The sequence below is a fragment of the Cucumis sativus genome, chromosome 1 (assembly GCF_000004075.3).
Source record: "Cucumis sativus cultivar 9930 chromosome 1, Cucumber_9930_V3, whole genome shotgun sequence".
In the NCBI taxonomy this organism is placed as follows: Eukaryota; Viridiplantae; Streptophyta; class Magnoliopsida; order Cucurbitales; family Cucurbitaceae; genus Cucumis; species Cucumis sativus.
This window is the reverse complement of record NC_026655.2, coordinates 18,882,887-18,903,178: the sequence shown is the minus strand read 5'-3', so window position 1 is coordinate 18,903,178 and position 20,292 is coordinate 18,882,887. Positions and strand designations below refer to the sequence as shown.

The 20,292-nt window shown below is 30.2% G+C and overlaps 2 protein-coding genes across 5 annotated transcripts; both read left to right on the top strand.

The window, feature by feature from the left end:
• LOC101223203 (hypothetical protein) lies at positions 1-2,835 on the top strand. The gene is made up of 3 exons (XM_004146285.3): positions 1-550; positions 2,105-2,265; positions 2,380-2,835. Exons 1-2 carry the CDS (start codon positions 148-150, stop codon positions 2,224-2,226), a joined length of 525 nt encoding a protein of 174 aa, XP_004146333.1. The 5' UTR covers positions 1-147; the 3' UTR covers positions 2,227-2,265; positions 2,380-2,835.
• Positions 2,836-4,804: 1,969 nt separating this feature from the next.
• LOC101222970 lies at positions 4,805-9,153 on the top strand. 4 transcript variants are annotated; one of them, XM_011658665.2, is made up of 5 exons: positions 4,805-5,049; positions 7,235-7,446; positions 7,837-8,079; positions 8,362-8,522; positions 8,624-9,153. In XM_011658665.2, the coding sequence occupies exons 1-5, from the start codon at positions 4,963-4,965 to the stop codon at positions 8,821-8,823; spliced, it is 903 nt and encodes a 300-aa protein (XP_011656967.1). In that variant the 5' UTR covers positions 4,805-4,962; the 3' UTR covers positions 8,824-9,153. The 4 variants fall into 4 exon arrangements, with proteins under 4 accessions (XP_011656967.1, XP_011656964.1, XP_011656968.1 ...); XM_011658662.2 differs by having other exon boundaries at positions 7,825-8,079; XM_011658666.2 differs by having other exon boundaries at positions 7,822-8,079; positions 8,362-8,501.
• Positions 9,154-20,292: the final 11,139 nt, after the last annotated feature.

The window sequence follows — 20,292 nt, the reverse complement described above, 5'->3', positions numbered from 1 at the left end:
GAAAATTATATCCTTTTTTCCAAATTTACTCATCCTCGAATCTGAAGTTCGTTCTCTTCTCACACCCATAGCTAAAGAGATAAAGAGACTTCATTCATCTGCTGTTCTTCGATTTATAGAGCTCAAAATTCATCTGCTGTTCTTCGCATGGCCCGGGTTTTTTCTCTCTCCCAGTCTTTCATTTCCTCCAAGTTTCAATTATCGGTTTTGATTCCGTCTTCCTTTACTCTCGGTCATCGGAACCGCTCTACACGGTCCGGCAAGGTCAAATTCATCGAAGTTGACCTCGAATCGTCCTCTTACGGGGCTGATTCAGAGATTCTTGCTATTAGGAAGCTCGACGACTTTGTACAAAGGATTATTGTTGAGCGATCCACACCTGATTGGCTTCCCTTTGTGCCCGGTTCGTCTTTTTGGGTTCCTCCACGCCGTAATAAACCACGCAGGGTTGTCGACCTATTCGATAAATTGGTTGAACCGATCGCTAAAGAGGATTCCCCTTCCCTTGCCAACGCCCGTGGTTGGCCCTGCTTAGATTTTTTCGCCAAAGGTATATATATATATATATAGATAGATAGATAGATGGATGTGCAATTTAGGTTTTTTCTTTCCCGATCGATTTTCGTTTAGTGGTTGATTAATGCGGGATTGATGATTGAAAGTGGTAATTTTTAGGCGTTGGTTGTTCTGTTGCTTGTATTATGATTGGGAATTTGTGTTCTTCGCTGTTATTTCAGAGTGATTGAATTTTTTTGATGTTCTTCTAAATTGGAGAGGTAAATCAACGTCTTTTTGTTTTAATGCTAAAAAAACTACTGCTTCGTTGGTGCATATGGATTGGGATGATACCTGTGATAGATTTGATGGTGTGTGAAGATCTAATTCGAATTGTTTCAATTGCAGAACAATGGTGTCCTTGTCTATTCTTTAAGGTTTTATAATGTAATTAGCAATCTGGTCTTATAAAGATTTGGTTGCCAAGTTTTTTTTCTTGAGTTTTATAGTTCTGAAGTGTTGTAGAAGCCTACCATAGGGTTTCATTTATTGTGACAAGGTTTTGTCTTTGAATAATGTTCACATTTGCTGAGAAAGGATGAGTATATATGATCGATCAGATTTATTATCTTACTGTCTTGATATTTTGGCTGAATCTTAATTCAGAATCATAATTTGCGGTTGCAGTCAGGATGTAAAACATGAGAGGGAACACTGTATGATATGTTTATGGTTTATGTTAACTAGTTACTAGTTACATGATTTGGTAGTTTTGAGTTGTGATTACTTGAAATTCCAAATGATTGATTGTTGTGCTTTTGATAACACATTTGGATTGCAATTCATCAAGCATTTACTAAATTACACAGAATATGAAATCCTTGGTCATTTGCTCTAACCCCCAACTTCTTGATCTGTTACTTTCACTTTATTTAATTCCAGTTTCTCTTTTTCTTGTGATTAATTAAACCTTGTTCCAGCGGCTGCTTGAGATGGACATTTGCAGAAGGAATTTTTTTTTTTTACCATTAACTTTTCTTTTTGTATACGACACACAACATTGTTTCTACCATTTTGCAATTTGTGTGGCCATGCTAGTCTTCATTGTTACCAGATGTCCTTAAGGGACTATACTTTCTCTATTGTTGCCTAACTTTTATCTGTCGCCCAATCTATAGCCTGAATAAACATATTCCACTTTTTGTAATTGTATAGTTTCTCAACTTTTATGAATTTTGCTCTTTCTATCTTGGTCTTTCATTGTTTGTATTGTCTCAGTGTATTCATTTATCTTATCTCATTCAAGTTTGAATCTTTTTTAAAAAAAGTGTATTCCTACAAGCCTCATGCAATGATTACAGTAATGTAAGCCCAGTATTTCACAATCAAGCGTGCAAAGAGATTTGTGCTTATTGCTCAATTGGTGATGAGAATAGGAACCAAAATATTTCCATCTGTTTGAGCGGTTAAATTGATTGAAATTTCGTCTTGACAACTAAGTTTATTTGCAGACCATTTAGTTTTTTTTTTTTTTTTAATTTCCATATGCATCTACCAACATTTTGTACTACTAAATTGGTGGAACAATGACATTTTTACTTGAATGTAGAATCTATCTCTGGACCAACTCGATTGGCTCCAGTAGATACTGAGTTGGAAACCTCAAACGAGTTGGAGATTGACGTGAAGACACCAACAAGTAAAGATAACTCAAATCACCCTGAAGATTGAGAAAGAAGAACCTCATACCTCATCCACTAACGGAGTTGGGTAAGCAAATTTGGTATTGTTAACAAGTCCAGAATGTTCTGATAAGTCATATATTAGTGTGCAGATGGTCTAGTAAGCAAAGGTGCTGTTCTTAATTTATACCGTTGCCTACAGGAACGTTAGATGGCTGTCAGAGATTTGAGAGACCAAACGGGGTGGAAAGTGATGGGGACGAGAAGTCGGAGAGAAATAGGGTGCTCTACAGACGGTTCCATTTTGGTTGCTGTGGTATTCACTTCCATTTGCTTCGCCTAAACTGTTCTGTCTACTTGAAGCCCACTCTGCACCCCTTCCCCCAAACTAATGGTTGTTTATGCTTCGTTGTTCTTGGACGAAATTCACCAGCTTGTTATTTAAATGAGGTGAATTATCAAGTTATCAACCCCTGTTCTATCCAATCTATGCACAGCTACAATAAAAGAAATCTCCCTTGTGTATGTATAAAGTAACTGATAAATGTTTTCCATTTCTAGTGGTTGAAGATCAATCTAAGCTCGTAGTTGCAATATTTTCTCCGACTGTTTGGAACTTTTGTGCTATTGGTATAGCAAGTTCTCTTTTATGGGTTCATTATGTGTTGTTAGAACATTGATGATCTGCTTCTTGTTTATATATATATATAGATCATATATATATACATACATATACACAACATATATATCTATATATACCAAACGGGGTGGAGTTTTTTTTACCCACTGTCGAATGCCCCTTAATGTTACAATTTGGTCAGTTAACATCTTATTTGTTTCCCTTTTTCACTAATCAAAAATGAAAAAAGATTAAGTGGATTCTGTTCTTATTTAATTTCATAGTGACTGTTGCCATAGGAATTCCTCATTTGTTTGATATGAGCCTCATCGTAAGTTGGTTAATGTAAAAGTTTACATTGTAAACTATGAAAAGATAGGAAGATGATGTTTAAAGTGCAAAAGTGAGGTTAGGAAATCAACCTAAAGTAAATTATATCTAATGCCCAAGAATCACCCTTTATGTTATTCACTAAACTTTTACTTTAACATATTTATTTATTAGTTTACACATTTATTTGAATTGTTTTAGAAATATTTACAAGAGTAAGAAATGAAGGAGCAAATAGTGCTTGTCGAGGACTTAGATTGAATTTCATTCCTAGTAAAAATATGTATTGCTTGCATGAGATGAGATCATACTTGGATGCATATAAAAAGGTGTTTGCCATGCTTGTGTCAATGAATATGTCCAATACCAATGTTTGGTACTTCCATGTTCAATGCCACTTCTATGAATAGAAAAAAAAAAAAAAACTATTTATAAAATATTTAGTAATATAATACGAACATAAATTTTACTATATTTTAGTTAATTTTGATGTATTTAAAAATATAATTGACCAATTTTTAGGGGTTATAGATTTTAGGGAGCTTTTAAAAAAGTTGAGAATAAAATGGGGTATGAAAAGTCCACAATGTCCTTACATGAAAATTTTATTTTCCTTTTTTTTTTTCTAAAAAAACACATTTTCTCTCCTCTTTTGGGAAGCGTTTATGTCTTTTTTATTTTTTATATCGTTACAATATAATATTTGTAGTGTTTGATGCTCTCTTGGGTGAAACATCTAAGCTTTAAATGTAGTAGCCAAAGTTAATTTTATAATTATACTAAGTCATTTAGGGTTGTTCTATATATATAACATCTATATTTTTCATTTCACAAATATATATGGCACCAATCTTACGATTTTCAAAATTGAAATTTCTAACCCTAAATCAATTTTATACGTGTTTGAAGTAATTTTAAACATATTTGAAGTTGAGAATTTTAAATTTGGACATTGTCAGATAAGTGCGAGATGTTTGTGAATCCAAAATTGACGTTTTATACTTATCTCTAACTAATTCTCCATTTTATTTTTTAAAGCATGCTTAGCTAAAAATTGTTTACATAAATTTATTAATGTGTTTTGTGAATGTAGTTGTATTTCTAATTCTCAATTAAATCGAGAAAAAAGCTATGTTAAATTCTTGCGCTGTGAGAAAGGGTTTTTATCCCTTCAATAAAATCATCATAAATCATATAAAACAAGCATATAATTGATTTGAGATTGAACATTCAAAAGTTTCGTAATCTCTTCGATAAAAAGAAGTACTAAAATCACATTTACATACGTTTTGCGAGATAAAAAAATTGTAATAAAAATTTTGTATATTTAAATTCAATATAAATTATCTTAAAAATATCTAAAACAAGTATAAAATTAATTTTAATTTTGCAAGATATTTATTAAAATTTAAAAAATAGCTAAAGAAATATTTAGGATATGTTATAAAATGAGGATAAATCAGGTAAAATAAGTATAGAATTGAGTTGGGAATGAATATTAATTTGAGATTCAAGATTTATGTATACTTAGGGTTAAAACTTAGTAGGAAGATAGAGGCAGCATGTTTTCTTTTCACGACCTATTTAAAAGAGAGAGAGAGAAAAAAAAGTGTAAACTTGATGCTGAGGTGGCGAAAGTTGATTGGGGAAGACACGAATGTCGCCCAATAAAGCCATTTGCCTATTCTCTCTCCGCTACTTTCTTCCCAAAGGGCAATTCGATTGTCAATTCAATTGTGAGTTAATAATATTATACTTTTGTTAGTTGAATGGGAAAGAGAGTGTGTGCTAATTGCTAAACAAGAATTTGGAATTTTGGATTTGATTATACTTCCAATGGCGGAAGGACCGGAATCGATCCCTTCAAGCTCTCAATCCTCTTCTGCTCTGAAATGGCAGGACGACAATCTTGAACAATCCCAGGTGAAGTTTTTTTTTTTTTTTTTGTCAATTTTCGATTATTTTTTGTGGGAATTCGTTTTATTTCAACTGGGTAATTTCAATTTCAGTTGAATTTCCATTTTCTGGCTGTGTTTCATGGAAGTTTGTTCTTAGGGTTTGTTTTCCTTTTTAATTGACAGGTTTATTTATTTATTGATTGATTGATTAGATTTTGAATTGAATGTGGGAAACATGTGAGTTTTAGTCGACTTATACATTTGGAATTTGCTCTAGAAATTAATTGCCTGTAGTTTAGAGGGAAAGGTTTTCAAGAGTATGATATGAATTACATGGTCTGAGAGGCTCTTGTTTTATAGTGCGTATTGCGCTTTAAATGCTGATTATAAGATGAGTTTGGTGAGTTGCAGAAATTCTTTGAAGGCTTGGACAGAATTGAGTTTAGGGTTCATTCGTTCTGAGTTTACTTTTAAGTGAGAGTTGCTTAGGATTGTTATTAAATCATCAAGGCTGTTTCATTTTTGCACACAAATTAATTGAATTTGGCATGGAGTTGTTTCGGGATGGATCTAAGAGTTATGGTGATATAGTGTTTCCTCGGTGGAATGCTGGTTTTTGGCCAAAGTTCTTTTTATTTGCAGGAGATAAATCTTCACGACTTCTATTCTCTATAGAGGATTCATGAGACCAACTTACACAATTGTTTTGGATATACTTAACACAGCATTTGTTTTGTGGGGGATGGAAAGGACACTTACTTTTGGGAGGATCAGTGGGTAGGGGAGAATCAAAGTCGATTTTTCCACATATTTATTATTTATCCTCTTTCAAAATTGTACTATTTCGGACCTTTTGGTGAGATATGAGAATTCCATGTCTTTCTCTTTTGGGTTCCGTCGTAACTTGACCAATAGGGAAACGATGAAGGCAGTCTCTCTTTTATCCTTGCTTGAGGGGTGCTCTTTTAGAGAGGGGAGACGGATGTTTGTGTTTGGAATTCTAATCCTAGTCGGTGATTCTTTTGTAAATCACTGTTTAGTCTATTGTTGGATCCTGCTCCTTCTAAGGAGTCGGTTTTTGATGTGGTATGGAGGACTAGGGTTCCTAGAAAGTTAGGTTCTTTATTTGGCAAGTCTTGCTTGATTGGATTAATATTGTTGATAGGCTTGTTAGGAGGAGGACTTCGCTTGTTGGGCCTTTTAGTTGCATGCTGTGTTGGCTGGTAGAGGAAGAGATCTTGATCATCTCTTTTGGGAGTGCCAGTTTGCGAGGGCCGTGTGGTGTTCCTTTCTTCAGTAGTTCAGTGTTAACTTTGCTGGTTTGAGGAGTGTTAGAGCGACGATCGAGGAGTTCCTTCTCCATCTGCTTTTCAGAGATAAAAGGGGGTTCTTATGGCTTGCCAAGGTGTGTGCAGTTATTTGAGACATTTGGGACAAGAGGAATGATAGGGTGTTTTGGGGTAGAGAGAGAGGGCATAGTGAGATTTGATCCTTGGTTAGATTTCACATTTCCCTTTGGGCTTCGATTTCGAAGAACGTTTGTAACTATTCCATTGGCAACATTTTACTTAGTTGGCCCCCTTTCTAATTGGGGTGATTTGGTTGGGCGGGTTTTTGTATGTGTTTGTATTCTTTCATTTTTTCTCAATGAAAGATGTTGATTTCATTAAAAAAAAAAACTTAACACAACATGAGATGTATCTTTATGCCTCCAATCTTTTTACAGAGGATTCGACTCGATCAACTGACACATTTATTCTGTTTGTTGCAGCCATCAGTCCAAGCACGGCTTTGCTTTCGTACTAAATGATGTTGAACTAGAAAGAAAATAGTTGCTATTATAGAACTTATTAATTCGTTAGAAAATGATTGTTGTAGCAGTTAAATAATTCATTATACCATACGGATTACAGAAGTTCTATCTAACATAAAGGCATAACTTGTAATCTCTAGTGTAACTAACAGAAATGAATTTGACTACTAAGTTTAAGTACTTCTGGTTCCATTCAATCTTCCTTTCATGGACTACCACTTGTAATGTGTTCTTTAAAAGTTTAAGTTTAGCGTATTCAATCAAAAAGTGTTTCATTGATTTGTTTCTAGCAATCTGAATCAGAAGAGAGTGCTATTGCAAATGTTTGTTTTAGTTTTTTTGTTAATGCCTTTTACTTGGAGAGACCATTCTTTCTGAAATTTTTTCTTGATTTCAGGTTCCTAAACTTCCCAGTTTCCCCACTTTTCCAAATGGTAATGTGCAAATGATTCCAATCATGTATCCTGCACTTGTTCCTGGATCAGCTTCTTCGGAAAATCAAAATCGTGGAGCTGGTATTTATGCGGTTCCTTCTTTTCCATCAATGGGGGGACCCATTATTGGAATGACGACTAATAATCTTATTCCTCTGACTTACAGCATACCCACGTTAGTATCTCTATCATTGTTCTAAAAAGCAAATTGAAAAAAGTAATTTATAGAATGGCATTTTGAGGTTTCAATAGGGATTTGATAGAGATGTTTTTCATGTAACGTTCATGTGTCCTGTACAAGCTAAGCTACTTTTACGATAATCTTGAGACTCGACAACTTTTACTGAAGACATTTTTTTTTCATAATTTGATATAATTTCTAGGAAGAACATATCATATATAATTTTGAATGGATAACGAGTTCAGACTTGTCAGACTTCTTTCATTTGTAATTTTCAATTTGTTGGTTTTTGGTGGGTGATGATTTATTTACTTAGAAGGAGAGATTTGTTCAAGTGTGTTCACACATATTTTTTATATTTAACTGTAGTAGATCTGATACCAGTAATAGAACAAGTCCTGAAGGTGGCTCAGCAGTTGAAGAGAATGGGCGAGTAGAAGGACAACAACAGCCACAACAGCAGCAACCGGGACCCCAAAGACAAGTTGTTGTTAGAAGATTTCAAATTGCGATACAGATTGATTTGTTGCTGATATTGAAGCTTGCTGCTGTTATTTTCCTTGTTCATCAAGATGGCTCAAGACAAAGGCTTATTGTTTTGGTGATTTGTGCTTCACTAGTCTATCTGTAAGCATTCATATTATTTAACTATTACTAGTTCCTTTTTTATTTTTGGGTTTGAAGGAAAAACTAATGCTAGTTCCTTATTTGGATGGATCTAGTTATAGGTGAACATAACATAAAATGGCTGCCATTGGCTCCTACCCTTTCGTAGGTTCCAGTATTACTTAATAGAATCGTTTGACAAATCTTGTTATAAATTAATATGATCTTTTCCCAAATGGCATTTCATTTCTTTATATTAGTGAAGTTATGTATCTAGCTGATCCTCTCTTGGATATATCACAGATATCAAACTGGAGCACTAACACCATTGATACGATGGCTGTCACAAGGCATGCAAAGGGCAGCTGCACCTCCCCATCCCCCGAGACCGGGTGTTAGGGCAGATAATGCTCTGGTCGCTCCTCCAGCTGCAAGGCAAGAAGGTCAGAACGCTGCTTTTGCAGGTATATTTTTGCTTAATAGCATGTTAACCTCATAATGAGGTCCTGAGGTGCAAGGTTTGGTTTTGGGCCTTAATTTTACGAAAATTCTCTTACAATGGCAGAGGGACAACCGGGGGCGGAGGTTGAGAACCAACCTGTGAATGAAGCAAACCGAGGTGTTGAAAATGAGAATGTTGCAGAGGCTGGTCCTGGTGCTGGAAATGGTGGTCTCAACTGGTGGGGAGTGGTGAAGGAAATCCAGATGATAGTCTTTGGCTTCATTACTTCCTTGCTCCCAGGTTTCCATAACCACATGGACTAAAATTTTACCGGAAAGCTCATGAACCAATCTGAAGCTGGAAACAATTTTTTTTTTCTTTTCCTTTGAACAAACAACTTAAAATGTTATGAAGGATGCTGGACAAAACCGGTTTGTATAGACTGAAACAATGAAATTTAGCAGTGGATTATGAGTTTAGCTTCGATCAGTTTCTTGTTTGTATTTTTAACATGTTAGAATTCGAGTTTGATTTGTGCTTTTCCACTGGAGAAACTATGAGAAGGAAGCTGAATTGCTCCAACTAAGAGCCTGTTATAAGTTCATTATGTATTAAACAAATATTGTATTAGAGGGGAAAATATTTTTAAAAAATGGTTAATTTGTTTGTGTTGAATAGGGGTTTATGAACATTAGAGTGTTAATAAGTGCTTCAATTTGTATTGAATAAATAGTTTATTAACGAAATCAAATAGATTAAAAAAAAAGGTATTGAATATGTCCATTACCTTATTAAATACAAATTTTGAAAGTTCAAATATCTAACTGATATTTTCTAAATTATGAATTTTAGTATAATTTTTCAAAGGCTTGCATAAATAACTTTGAACCAAAGTTAGCGTTCCCAAAAAAGTGTTTTTGAAACATTTTTAAAGTTTACTTCTTTTTTTTTTTTCCTTTTTATCAAAGGAGTTTTTAATAAAATTGACTATTTTTAAAACAACTTTTATCAAAAGAGTTTTTAATAAAATTGACTAAATTTTAGCTTTAATCAAAGTCTAAATTTACAAGTAAACCTAAATTTAACCATTTAAGAAAATGGTATGTACATTAATGTCAATGAAATATCAACATCAACAATACAACAAAACAGATTGTTAATGCACTTTTTGTTAAGTACAAATAATAATATTTAACACAATAACACCTGTTAATAAAACACATTTGCTTGACTCATAATAATAAACTGCCCCTTGAAAAAGTACTCTTAAACATCCCTTCGATGCTTTTTTTTTAATATGAATACGTGCTACCTAATTTCCAACCAACAACAAATATTTATTTCTTCAAAAAAAAAATTGTTTTAAATGAATTAATCAAATTAAAAATTCCAAGCAACAACAAAAATAACAAATACGTTGAATCGTTGATCATGTATGGATTGTAGTTTTGGCTCCACTCAAGATTACTCGTTAATTTGAAAAAGATATAGTTTTCTAGATGGTGTTTTCTTCTCTCTTTTGATGTGGTGTGTTGTTGGCGCGGTTGTTTGTATTGTTTGGTCGTTATGTTAGCCTAATCAATTATTTTAATATACATATATGGTTAACAAAAAAATTATTCTAACAAATTTATGCAAAATCAATCTTTCCAACTACTACTCAAAGTTAAGTCTTTCATTTATAAGACTCTAAAAAACAAAGCCAAACACAAATCTAAATCAATAGTTACTTCCTATAGCATTAAAATTTTTGTTGTAGTTTTTTACTCAAAAGCAATTTTGAATAGTTTTGTTATCATATTTGGTGGGGGTTGGGGGCTATTATTGTTGGCTTTTGTTTTTTGTTTTTTCAATTTTTTAATTTTTGACTTCAAAGGCTACTATTATTAATGTTAATGTTTATGTTTGCATGGACTCTTTCTATATTCACATGGTGTGACTTTATAATAATAATAGTTGTCCTAAAGTGATTTCATGGCCCATACTTTACCCAATCTTCAATCCACATCAACTTGTGTGTACAACTATATACATGCATCAACTGGCCCCTAACAATTAGTCAAAAAATTCACATACTCGATCATAAATATCGACCTACCATAACTCATTGTTTAACACTCACCTATACTTTTGAAGGTGGAGGTTTGTTCTAAGATGGCATCGATTTGTCTTATCGTAGGACGATTGTTGAAGCAAAATCATAGCCAAGATAAATTTCTAGTTTACATGTTAGTTGCTTCTCTTTCATTATTTATTTGTTGTTTTGTCACCTTCCCGAAGCCATCTTCTAGTCGACCGTTTTTAATACAACCACATGTTTTGATTTTCTTAAAAAATATAAAAATATGAAACTTTTTTAACCTTAAGTTTTGGATTTAGTTTTTATTTGGTACTTATAAGTCTTAAAATGTTAAAAATGTTACACATTTAGTTTTTAAATTTTGAATTTGGTTTTAATTTAGTCACTAAAATTTAAAATATTATAGTTTTATAACCTTCGAGACTTGAGTTTTGTTTTAATTCGATCCTCAAATTTTTAGATCTAGATATTCATCACTTTATGAAAAGAAAGACATTTTACAAGCAAATCATATGTTTCACAAAAAAAACTAACCTATAAACAATTCTAAATATACAAACTTTACCATTATTTTTATTCATATTCTTTAAAAATTAGCCATATTACTATGAATTTTCATGAACATTTCAAAATTTTGGTTGAAATAGAAATTCTTTAGTACTTTTGACATAAATTGATGTTGCATGCCAACATGTGACCTAAAATAAAAATTTAGATCACTGCACCGATTTAAGTCGGTCATCGTCACACAATTCCAAGCTTGGATTCCGTGTGAAAATCTTAACATTCATAATTTAATGGATTCTACGGTAATTGTTGAAAAAATCATTTATCAAAGATTCAAGAATAATATATATTACAACTTTTGAAAGATAGGAAGTGAGCAATGCTATGTGGTTCATAGTCTGGAGGACGGGGCAAAGAATTTGAGAACAAGAAAGCAAGAAAGTGGAAGGAGGAATCACTGATTGAATTGACCTTGATTCAAGGGCGGACATGGAAGTGTGCGTAAATCCTCAAATTCCAAATCCAAGATCTCTCACTTGTTTTACTGATTTTTGTTATAGTTTATCTTACGTTTATTCTAGAATTGATTTTAGTATTTGAATCTTTACTCACCCTACATTGAACGAAAACGAAAATGAACAAACAAAAAGAAAAAAAAGTAACAGTCCAACAAAAGAACGAACATATAAAGATACTTGCAAATACAATATAATTTATCTCAACTATAATTAATTTAGGTTGTTTTCCTTGAACTCGAAGGTTCCATCATCACTCTCCAATTATTCTACTTAAAACTAAAAAAATAAAGAGAGAAAAACGAAGAGGATGATATTGAATAGTAATGTTGATAAGGTAACTTGACGTCTGCTATAGGTTGCATGCATCCAATTAATAATTGGTTGTGACTTTTGTCAGAGCCAAACCCAACCACTAGTGCCCATTAATATTCACCCACGAATTCATCTAACTCATTTACTATATATACTATCTCCAACAACAAATAAAATTGTCTTATAAATATCATTTTTCTTTCTATAGTTTGAATTTCACCTAATATATCTTTTTGGCATGAATGTCATTGTGAGAAAAAAATCATCTTTTCTTCTAAGTTTGAATTTAATGCTTATTTGTGTTTTTAGTTTTGAGTTTGATTTAAATTTAGTTTAAAAGACTTTTTGTTATTAAATTTTGAGTTTTGGGTTAATTTAATTTTTAGGATTTGATATTTATATTTTTAATATTGATTTCTTTAGCATTGTACAAACTCTAGACTTTGGTGCTAGTTAACGTTGATAAATTAATTTGAGATAATTACGATGCTAAAAATTTAAAATTGATGAAAAGATCGAAAAGCAAAGCAAAAAGTGAAAATTTTATTATATAGTTCAAAAGTTAAATTAGTAAGATAATTAAATTTGTTAACCTAAGCATGATTTGATTACACATAAGACATAAATTTTCGACGAAAAGATGAAGGAATTAAATGCAAACTTCTAAAAAGTTGAAGGGTTTATTTGATAGAAAATTGAAAATGGAAAATCTATAATTTGAGCCAGTGTCCTCTGAAGATATCTTACGTATCGATAAAGAGTTGAATAAATATTTATTAGTTGACTTAGTAGAACAACGAAATTTAAAGTTTATATTTTATAAACATTGAGTAGTCTAAAATTTCTTGATCAGTCCGTCCTTTTTTAAAAAGGATGGAAATGGTCTAAGGGGAAAACTCGTCTGTGATGGTCTTAAATGTCACAACAAGGACAAGTTTGTTTGTTTCTTCTTCCTTTAGACTCCTCCTGAATTTATCATTTAAGATGCAAAATTTCACTTTTTGCTTACGCTTTTTAGTCACATTTATATTTTATTATTAATGAGAGAAAAATATAGTTTCGATCTCTAAAAATGTTGTAGTTTTTCTTGGGAATGACGTCTCTCATAAATGACTGCTTCATTTCACGAGAATAACCAATTTAAAGAAATGACACAACTATTTGAATGACCACAAATTGGCTTTTGGTTCTCTATAATTTTACCTTCGCCAAAAAGTATATCTCTTCATTTTCAAAATCGTTAGAAAAAAGTTCGGTACATCCACAAAGTTTTTGTTCGTTATTGATCTTCTACATGTGATGCTCCTTCTAGAAGAAAAATAATATGTTCTATCATGTGATACAATTACTCTCAAACTCGAGCATTAGTCTGAATAAAATAGTTTTAAGGAGACAACGTGAATTCGTTGGCCTGATCATATATTTAATATATGTGTTGTATTGTTTTACTGGTTTGATAGGGTTGTGATATTGATAACAGTAGATCAATCCATTTGATGTTGGATTCAAACTATTGTTACGATTTTAATCTTTAAAAATTTTGAGTTTAACTTCAATATATAAAAATGTTGCAATTCCATGCGTGGAGTTTGAGTTTTATTTTAATTTGCTGCTTGTGTTACAATAATATTTAAATTTATAATACTTTTTTTTACAATAATACTCAATCCCATTCGTTAATTAATATTTAATAAATAATTTAAGATAGTGATGGAAGAAGTGAAATTTTAAGATTGGTTTCAACAGTGAATGAAAAAGATAATCAAACTGAGTCAATAATCTTTTAAAATAATTAATAGACATTAAAACTAAATGATAATCAAAGTGTAAATTAACATTTAAAACCTAATATCAAATATTCGATACAAACTCAATACGTAAAGACAAAAAATGTAACACTTTGAAACATAGAAATGTCGATAAAGAAAACTAAACTTCAAACCTAAAGACTACTAAGATATGAGATTTTAGTCTGTCTAGGACCTATCTTGGTTCAAATCTACTAACAAGTGTTCAATCACAAAATTGTTACGTGACAAACTTCTTTTAAAAAAAATATATTTTTTGAGTGATTTAATGGAGATGAACGAAGACTAATGCATAACCTAAGTTGCATCCAACTATTTTTTGAAAACATATTTATTTTTTAATTCTTTTTTTTTTGTACATGAAAAGAGAAGCATAGAGATGGATACAATCGACATTATTTATTTATTTAATTTGTTATATATTTTGCACCCAACAAAAACATTATTTATGGCATAAGAAGGTACATTTTTGGGTAATTTTAGCTTTTAGAAACAAATTCGTTCATGTCATCTATTGTATAAATTCTTGTTGACATAATTGAAATATAGTTAAGTACGACTTTAATATTAACTCTGATGAAAGTTGATATTTTCGTTACATTGCTAAAATGGTCCTAAAACACTAAAAATAAACATCAAAGTACGGTTTCAATATCGATAATTTAAATTGTGGACTTAGTCAAAGTTTATGTCCGTAGTCTCAACTTGATTTAACTTTTCATATTCTAAGATTTAAAGTTTTGCTCATTTTTTTGTTCTTGGATCACGACGTAATTTGTTTATTTCAAATCTACATAATAGTTTTCGATCTTGAATCAATAGAGTTATTTCAATAAATTTACCATAGTAACAAATGGATTATACTTCTTGATTAGAGTGTGTTGTGTTTTTTATCATTTAAAATTAATTTCGATGGTGTAAAAAGTGCATTAAAATAGTAAAATATAAAACTATGCTACTTTTTAATAATTAAAAAATATGTTAGAAGAAAGTGAGAATCGTTATAGATAGAAAAAAAATATTTACAAAATATTTATAAAATATAAATAGTTTCTATATTTTGTTATTTTTTAAAACATTTCAAAATTTATCTAAAGTTTTTAAAAAGTTTAGAAAAATTGTCAAAAATAGCAAAATTAACCTAATATTAATATTTTATAGTAAAATTATGTGTAAGCATGAGCTTTTGTCCTATAGTGACTTTTTAGTTTTTAGGGTAAAGTATATATAAATATTTCAATTACATATATGTTATCAATAAATTCATTAATATTTTTCATACTACTATTTGAATATTTCTAGAAAGTGACTACTTCTCTATCATCTTCAATAATGGTACGTATAGATGACCATTATTGGTACAAATATTATGTCAAATATCTTTGAATGGTAGAATGAATTATTATATGAATATGTCATCAAAAATTAAAAAAGTTATCGATCTTTCTACTTATGTGAGAATTTGAGTGCAAGAAATAATTGACATTATCTCTTTAAGATAATATTCACCCTAAATACATTATCATATTCATGATTAATTGTATCCTAAAATAGAACGCATTACATTTTTTCTTTATAGAAGCATCACTTCCTTCATAAAATCCAACTAACATATTGGTTTGTAAAAGTTATTTCAAAGTTAAAAAGGTAAAAGAATGAATGGATTTAAAGTATATAAGACATAACTATTGAAAGTTACTTTAAAGTTTGGGATCTAGAAGGAAAAAGCAATCTAGAATAAACCTAACATCTTTTATTCTTTATATAAAGTTTTTTTTCCCAATAAAAACTAAAAATCTGAATAATTTTATGACCCTTCTTATATGCCTTTCAAAGTGTTTTAACCTTGAAAATTAGAACTTGAACATCCAGGGGAATGAAGTTATACAATTTATATTAATGAACTACATATATGTTTACTTTGTAAGTTAAATTCATTAATTACATGCAAAATTGTACTACTAAATTAGAATAAATTGTGCTGAGATGAAATTCAATGTAATTATTTATTTTTCTAAAATGTGATCCAATTCCCTCTTGCATTATCTTTTCATATAATACCTCTATCTTCCTTCTCCCTAATTCTAAAATTCTATTTGAATATGTACTAAGAGTATTATTTTTCTTTACATCTCAATATGTCTAAATGCAATTAAGTAATTGTAATAATAATGTAAAGGAAAAGTAGAGTATCATTGTGAAATTTATATTTTTAATCTATTCACATTGCACTCTTGTACCAGTCAAAGCATTTTCTTTTTCGACAGAATCTTCTTTAAAAAAGAAATGTGAACAAACAATAAACATATAAACTAATTATAAAAAACTTGGTTTCAGTGGGAATAGTTAACACTACCAATATATACATTCATGTGATTTTATCAGCTACTAAATTAGTTTTCTAACCCTCTAATTAGCTCGTGATAGTTTCATTTTCTTTAGATTATTCTTATCGAATTATAAAGTTTTTGTCAATAGCTTAACGATATATAGTTTATTTTGTTACAACGTAGGGTTATGTGTTGAAACATATTTTCATAAAGAAAAGAATTAGAGTGGGAAAGGGATAAAAGGATTGAAAGATGGTCAAAGAGGATTGGCTTTTGTCACATGAAGTTGAGACTTTGAGAGGTTCAAATAAAGGTCAAATGATATGGGCTTTGATGCCGGCGCCGGCACCGGCGTCGGCAAGGTCTAGATTGTTTAGAAACAAAAAAAATTAAATGCACACGGTATTGAGGGGTTCCCACAAATATGAAACTTTTACTTCTCGTACACATTAATATCTTCACATTCTTATACACTTTTCCTATCTTCCACCTTTCAAATCTAATTAACAACTCCTATATGTATATATCAAGTCTAATTTCAAAGACTTTTAGGATTGTGTTTGGTTACTTTTGGGTCTTATTTTTAAATTTCTCTATCTAAAAAACTTTAGATAACTATTAGTGATAATTGATCTTTGTAAACTCCGTACCAATTGTTAATTACTATAAGTTACTAAAGGGTAGATTTGACATTTTTTTTAAAAAAATTACTCATCATTTACTATTTATATACAAATATTTTATCATTGTACTATAATTTGAATTTATTTCCTAAATTGTATTATTTTCTATAATTTTCCAATACAAAATTGGTAAACTAAACATGTTCATAAAACTAACTAATTTTAGTTGAGATTCAAAAGAAAAAAAAAATTGTTTTTATTGCTTAATAGTATTACTAGATACATAAAAAACTTTTTAAATTGAATATCCAAGTTTTTAATTGGCTTGTTTTGTTTTCCGTCTTCTTCCTTCTCCGGCAATGTTGTTAGGGTTTTCTTTTGTATCCGATTCGTTCTCCTCTTTCTATGAGATGTGTGGTTTGTTGGATTCTGGTTAACTTATTTGTAATATTTCCTCTTTTAACTAAAACTCTATCACCATTCGATTTTATTTCAATTCTTCTAAAATCATTCATTCGAGGTCTTCCTTAGTAACAATCTGTTTTTATTTTCTTTCTATATTTTACAATGATTTGAAACAACAGTTGAATTTTTAATCAAATTTCAAAAACAAAAATTGATGTTCATATACTCAATTTTTTTAAAAAAAGAATTGAATTTATTGTAGTTAAAGTGACTTGTTCTGTCCCAATTCCTATTCCTAGATGACAATTACAAGGGTTTTGTGACAACACCATGATGAGGTGTCGACTATAAGATAAGAATTTGTAAAACAATATTTAAATAATTAAATGCTTATTATCATTCTTTTATTGGGTTGTGAGGTATAAATAATTTGCCTTTTATTATCATTCTTACAAAACCCAATCATTTTTTCCTCTTACAAACAAAATGGAAAATTATGAATTAAACATATATGATTTTCTTTTTGGAACTGATCATGATAGGAACGTGTTATGGTTGATTTGAATCGAATATAAATTTTAGAAAAATATAAATTCCATTTTGATTAATCCATGGGGTCATTACATTTAATAACGATGATTTAAAAGCTTATATAGTTTGACAAAAACCAATGGTTTGATTAAAACATGATAGTAATGTTATGTGTCAATATAACTTGTTTTAAAATCGTGCAGACATAAAAAGAAAAAGAATATCTATCTATCTATATATATATATGTGAATGTAATTAATCTGATAACAACACCTCCTTTAAGAAAAAAAAAAAAATACAAATTACCTTTAGAAAGTGATGGCCAAAATTAAAATACAATAAGTTTCTCTTAGTTATTTATGGCTTTAATTAGTTTTAGTGAATTCACCCAAATCTATTATCTATTAGATAATGTTGATGAAATGATAATTAATTTTATTGTCACTTACATTATAGAAAAATTAATTTAAGATTATTAGACAATCTCGTTATTTTGTTGGAAATTTACTTTTGGAAAGAGTTACAAAGATGGGATTGGGGGTTTTGACTAATTAATTTTACGACTAATTCATTAACATTTGATTTTTAGCTACTTTTTTTTTAATTCATTTTTTTTTTGCCAGAAGACCTTTTGTAGTTATAATCTACTTTTTAACCATTTCTTTTTTAAAAAATTTACAATATTTCTCATAAAAAATAATAGTTTTTCGGCCAATTTCAAAACTATTTTCTTATAAATGTTATAGTCTTAAGCAAGGTGGAAATTTTAATCTAACATGAAAATATCTCTAGATTGGTGTTTTAGGAAAGATTACAAAACTAAATATACATATATATATAAATGGATAAATAAACCTTTATTGTTTTTTATTATATCAACAATAATTAAATAGATTCATTGAATTTGAATAGAGTTAATATGTTTGTTGTTTCTTATTATATCAACGATAACGAAATTTCATTGCTATTTTTATGTTTCATGAATTTATGTGTGATATATAAGAAAACACCGATCACCTTTCACTTTAATGTTGAACTCTTTACAATGAAAATATTAACTTATTTGGGTATAAAACAAATTAAATTTTTGTACATATTTACCTTTATAAAGTGACTTGAACAAAAGTGAATAGTTTAAGTATAAGTGGCCATTAGTTGACCACATGGTACCTAAAGAGAACAAAAATTAATTAATTATGGAATGGGAAAAGTGTCGAATTTGGGTGATGATCAGGAGATTAGAAGATGGAGGTGGCCGGAGGAAGAAGAGATTAAAATGAACATTTGATGCTTCAAGTCTTCCAACGGGAAGGATGGGTTTCGGTGTCACAATTCGTGATTCCCATGGTAGGGTTTTGAAGGCCATTCCAGAGGCCGAGGAGGTTTTTTGAATATAAAATGATGCTATCCAATGTTAGCTTGAACTAGATTCTTTAATTTTAACTCATGAATTAAAAGGAAACTCTACGATACTGGAAGAAATTTGCGATTGAATGCAACAAATAAATGTTTATGGGAGGTCTTTTTTATTCCTCGTGTTTGTAATAATAGGTATTAGAAGTAAAATTGTTTATGTTAACTGTTAGTTTTAAGAAGAAGTAAAATTGTTTATTTTAATAGTTAGTTTCTGTTCTTAATTAGTTAAAAATTAGTTCCTTTTACAGGTACAATCACCGTTGTAAATATTACTATAAATTTCACTCTTGATCAGTGAATAAAACGAGTGAAAGCATTCTAATTTCCAACTCTATTCAATATGATATCAGAGTGTGCAATACCCTTTCCTCCTAATTTTTCTTGTTCTTCCTTCGACCATCATCTCCACCATCTTTCGCCAAAATCATAACCATCATGACAACTCCTCTCACCAACCTTCCACATACCACTTTGGAATCGCACGAAAATTTCATTCCCAGTCAATTCGATTCCTCTCCCCAAACCTTTTTTGATCAAAATCAAGGATATCTAAATCCCTATTTTCTATACCATAATCACAACACAAAAAATCTAGTGTTAGTCACATAACAACTTAGACTAAAAAAAATTACGTTTCTTGGAGCTTCTCAATTGTTATTGGCCTCTCAATGAAGAACAAGATTGGATTCATCGACGAATCCATTATCCGCCCAACTGATGACCTCCTCCGAATAAAAAACAATCTTATTTCTATTTCACGTCTAAGCTAGTTTTGCTTCTAAAATGGGTGAGGGTATCCAATTATAATTTTCTTGACTGATTGAGCACATGATATTTTCTGGTAATCCAATATAAAAAATAATATATACATTTTAAAATTTTAATTCTGATGCTCATATTTGTTGAAGTAAAGAAACAAATAAAAATACTAAATTAAAAAAAAAAGTGGAAAGCTATAAGAAGACAAACAAAAAAAATTAAAAAACAGGATCAAATAAAAAATATACTATTTTATAAGTTAACTATTTGAAAGAAGAAAAAAAGGAAAAGAAGAAAAAACCAAACCTAATCTTTGAAAATAAAAGATAAGGGAAAAAGAAAGAAATGGGAAATGGTTAGAAAGCTGATTCTAAAAATATTCATAGTTAATAATTATCAATAATCCAAAAATTATATATTAAAAAAAAATAAAAGACATTGCTGACGTAATAAATAAAACAGGAATATTATAATATATAAAAAGCAACCAAACCACCGCGCA

What these genes read in the sequence shown, in the direction of transcription:
- LOC101223203 (XM_004146285.3), top strand. Translation starts at nt 148, where the DNA reads ATGGCCCGGGTTTTTTCTCTCTCCCAGTCTTTCATTTCCTCCAAGTTT. An exon ending in CTTAGATTTTTTCGCCAAAG is followed by an intron (nt 551 to 2,104) that starts GTATATATATAT and finishes ACTTGAATGTAG; the next exon opens with AATCTATCTCTGGACCAACT.
- LOC101222970 (XM_004146284.3), top strand. Translation starts at nt 4,963, where the DNA reads ATGGCGGAAGGACCGGAATCGATCCCTTCAAGCTCTCAATCCTCTTCT. An exon ending in ACAATCTTGAACAATCCCAG is followed by an intron (nt 5,050 to 7,234) that starts GTGAAGTTTTTT and finishes TCTTGATTTCAG; the next exon opens with GTTCCTAAACTTCCCAGTTT. An exon ending in TGTGCTTCACTAGTCTATCT is followed by an intron (nt 8,080 to 8,361) that starts GTAAGCATTCAT and finishes GATATATCACAG; the next exon opens with ATATCAAACTGGAGCACTAA.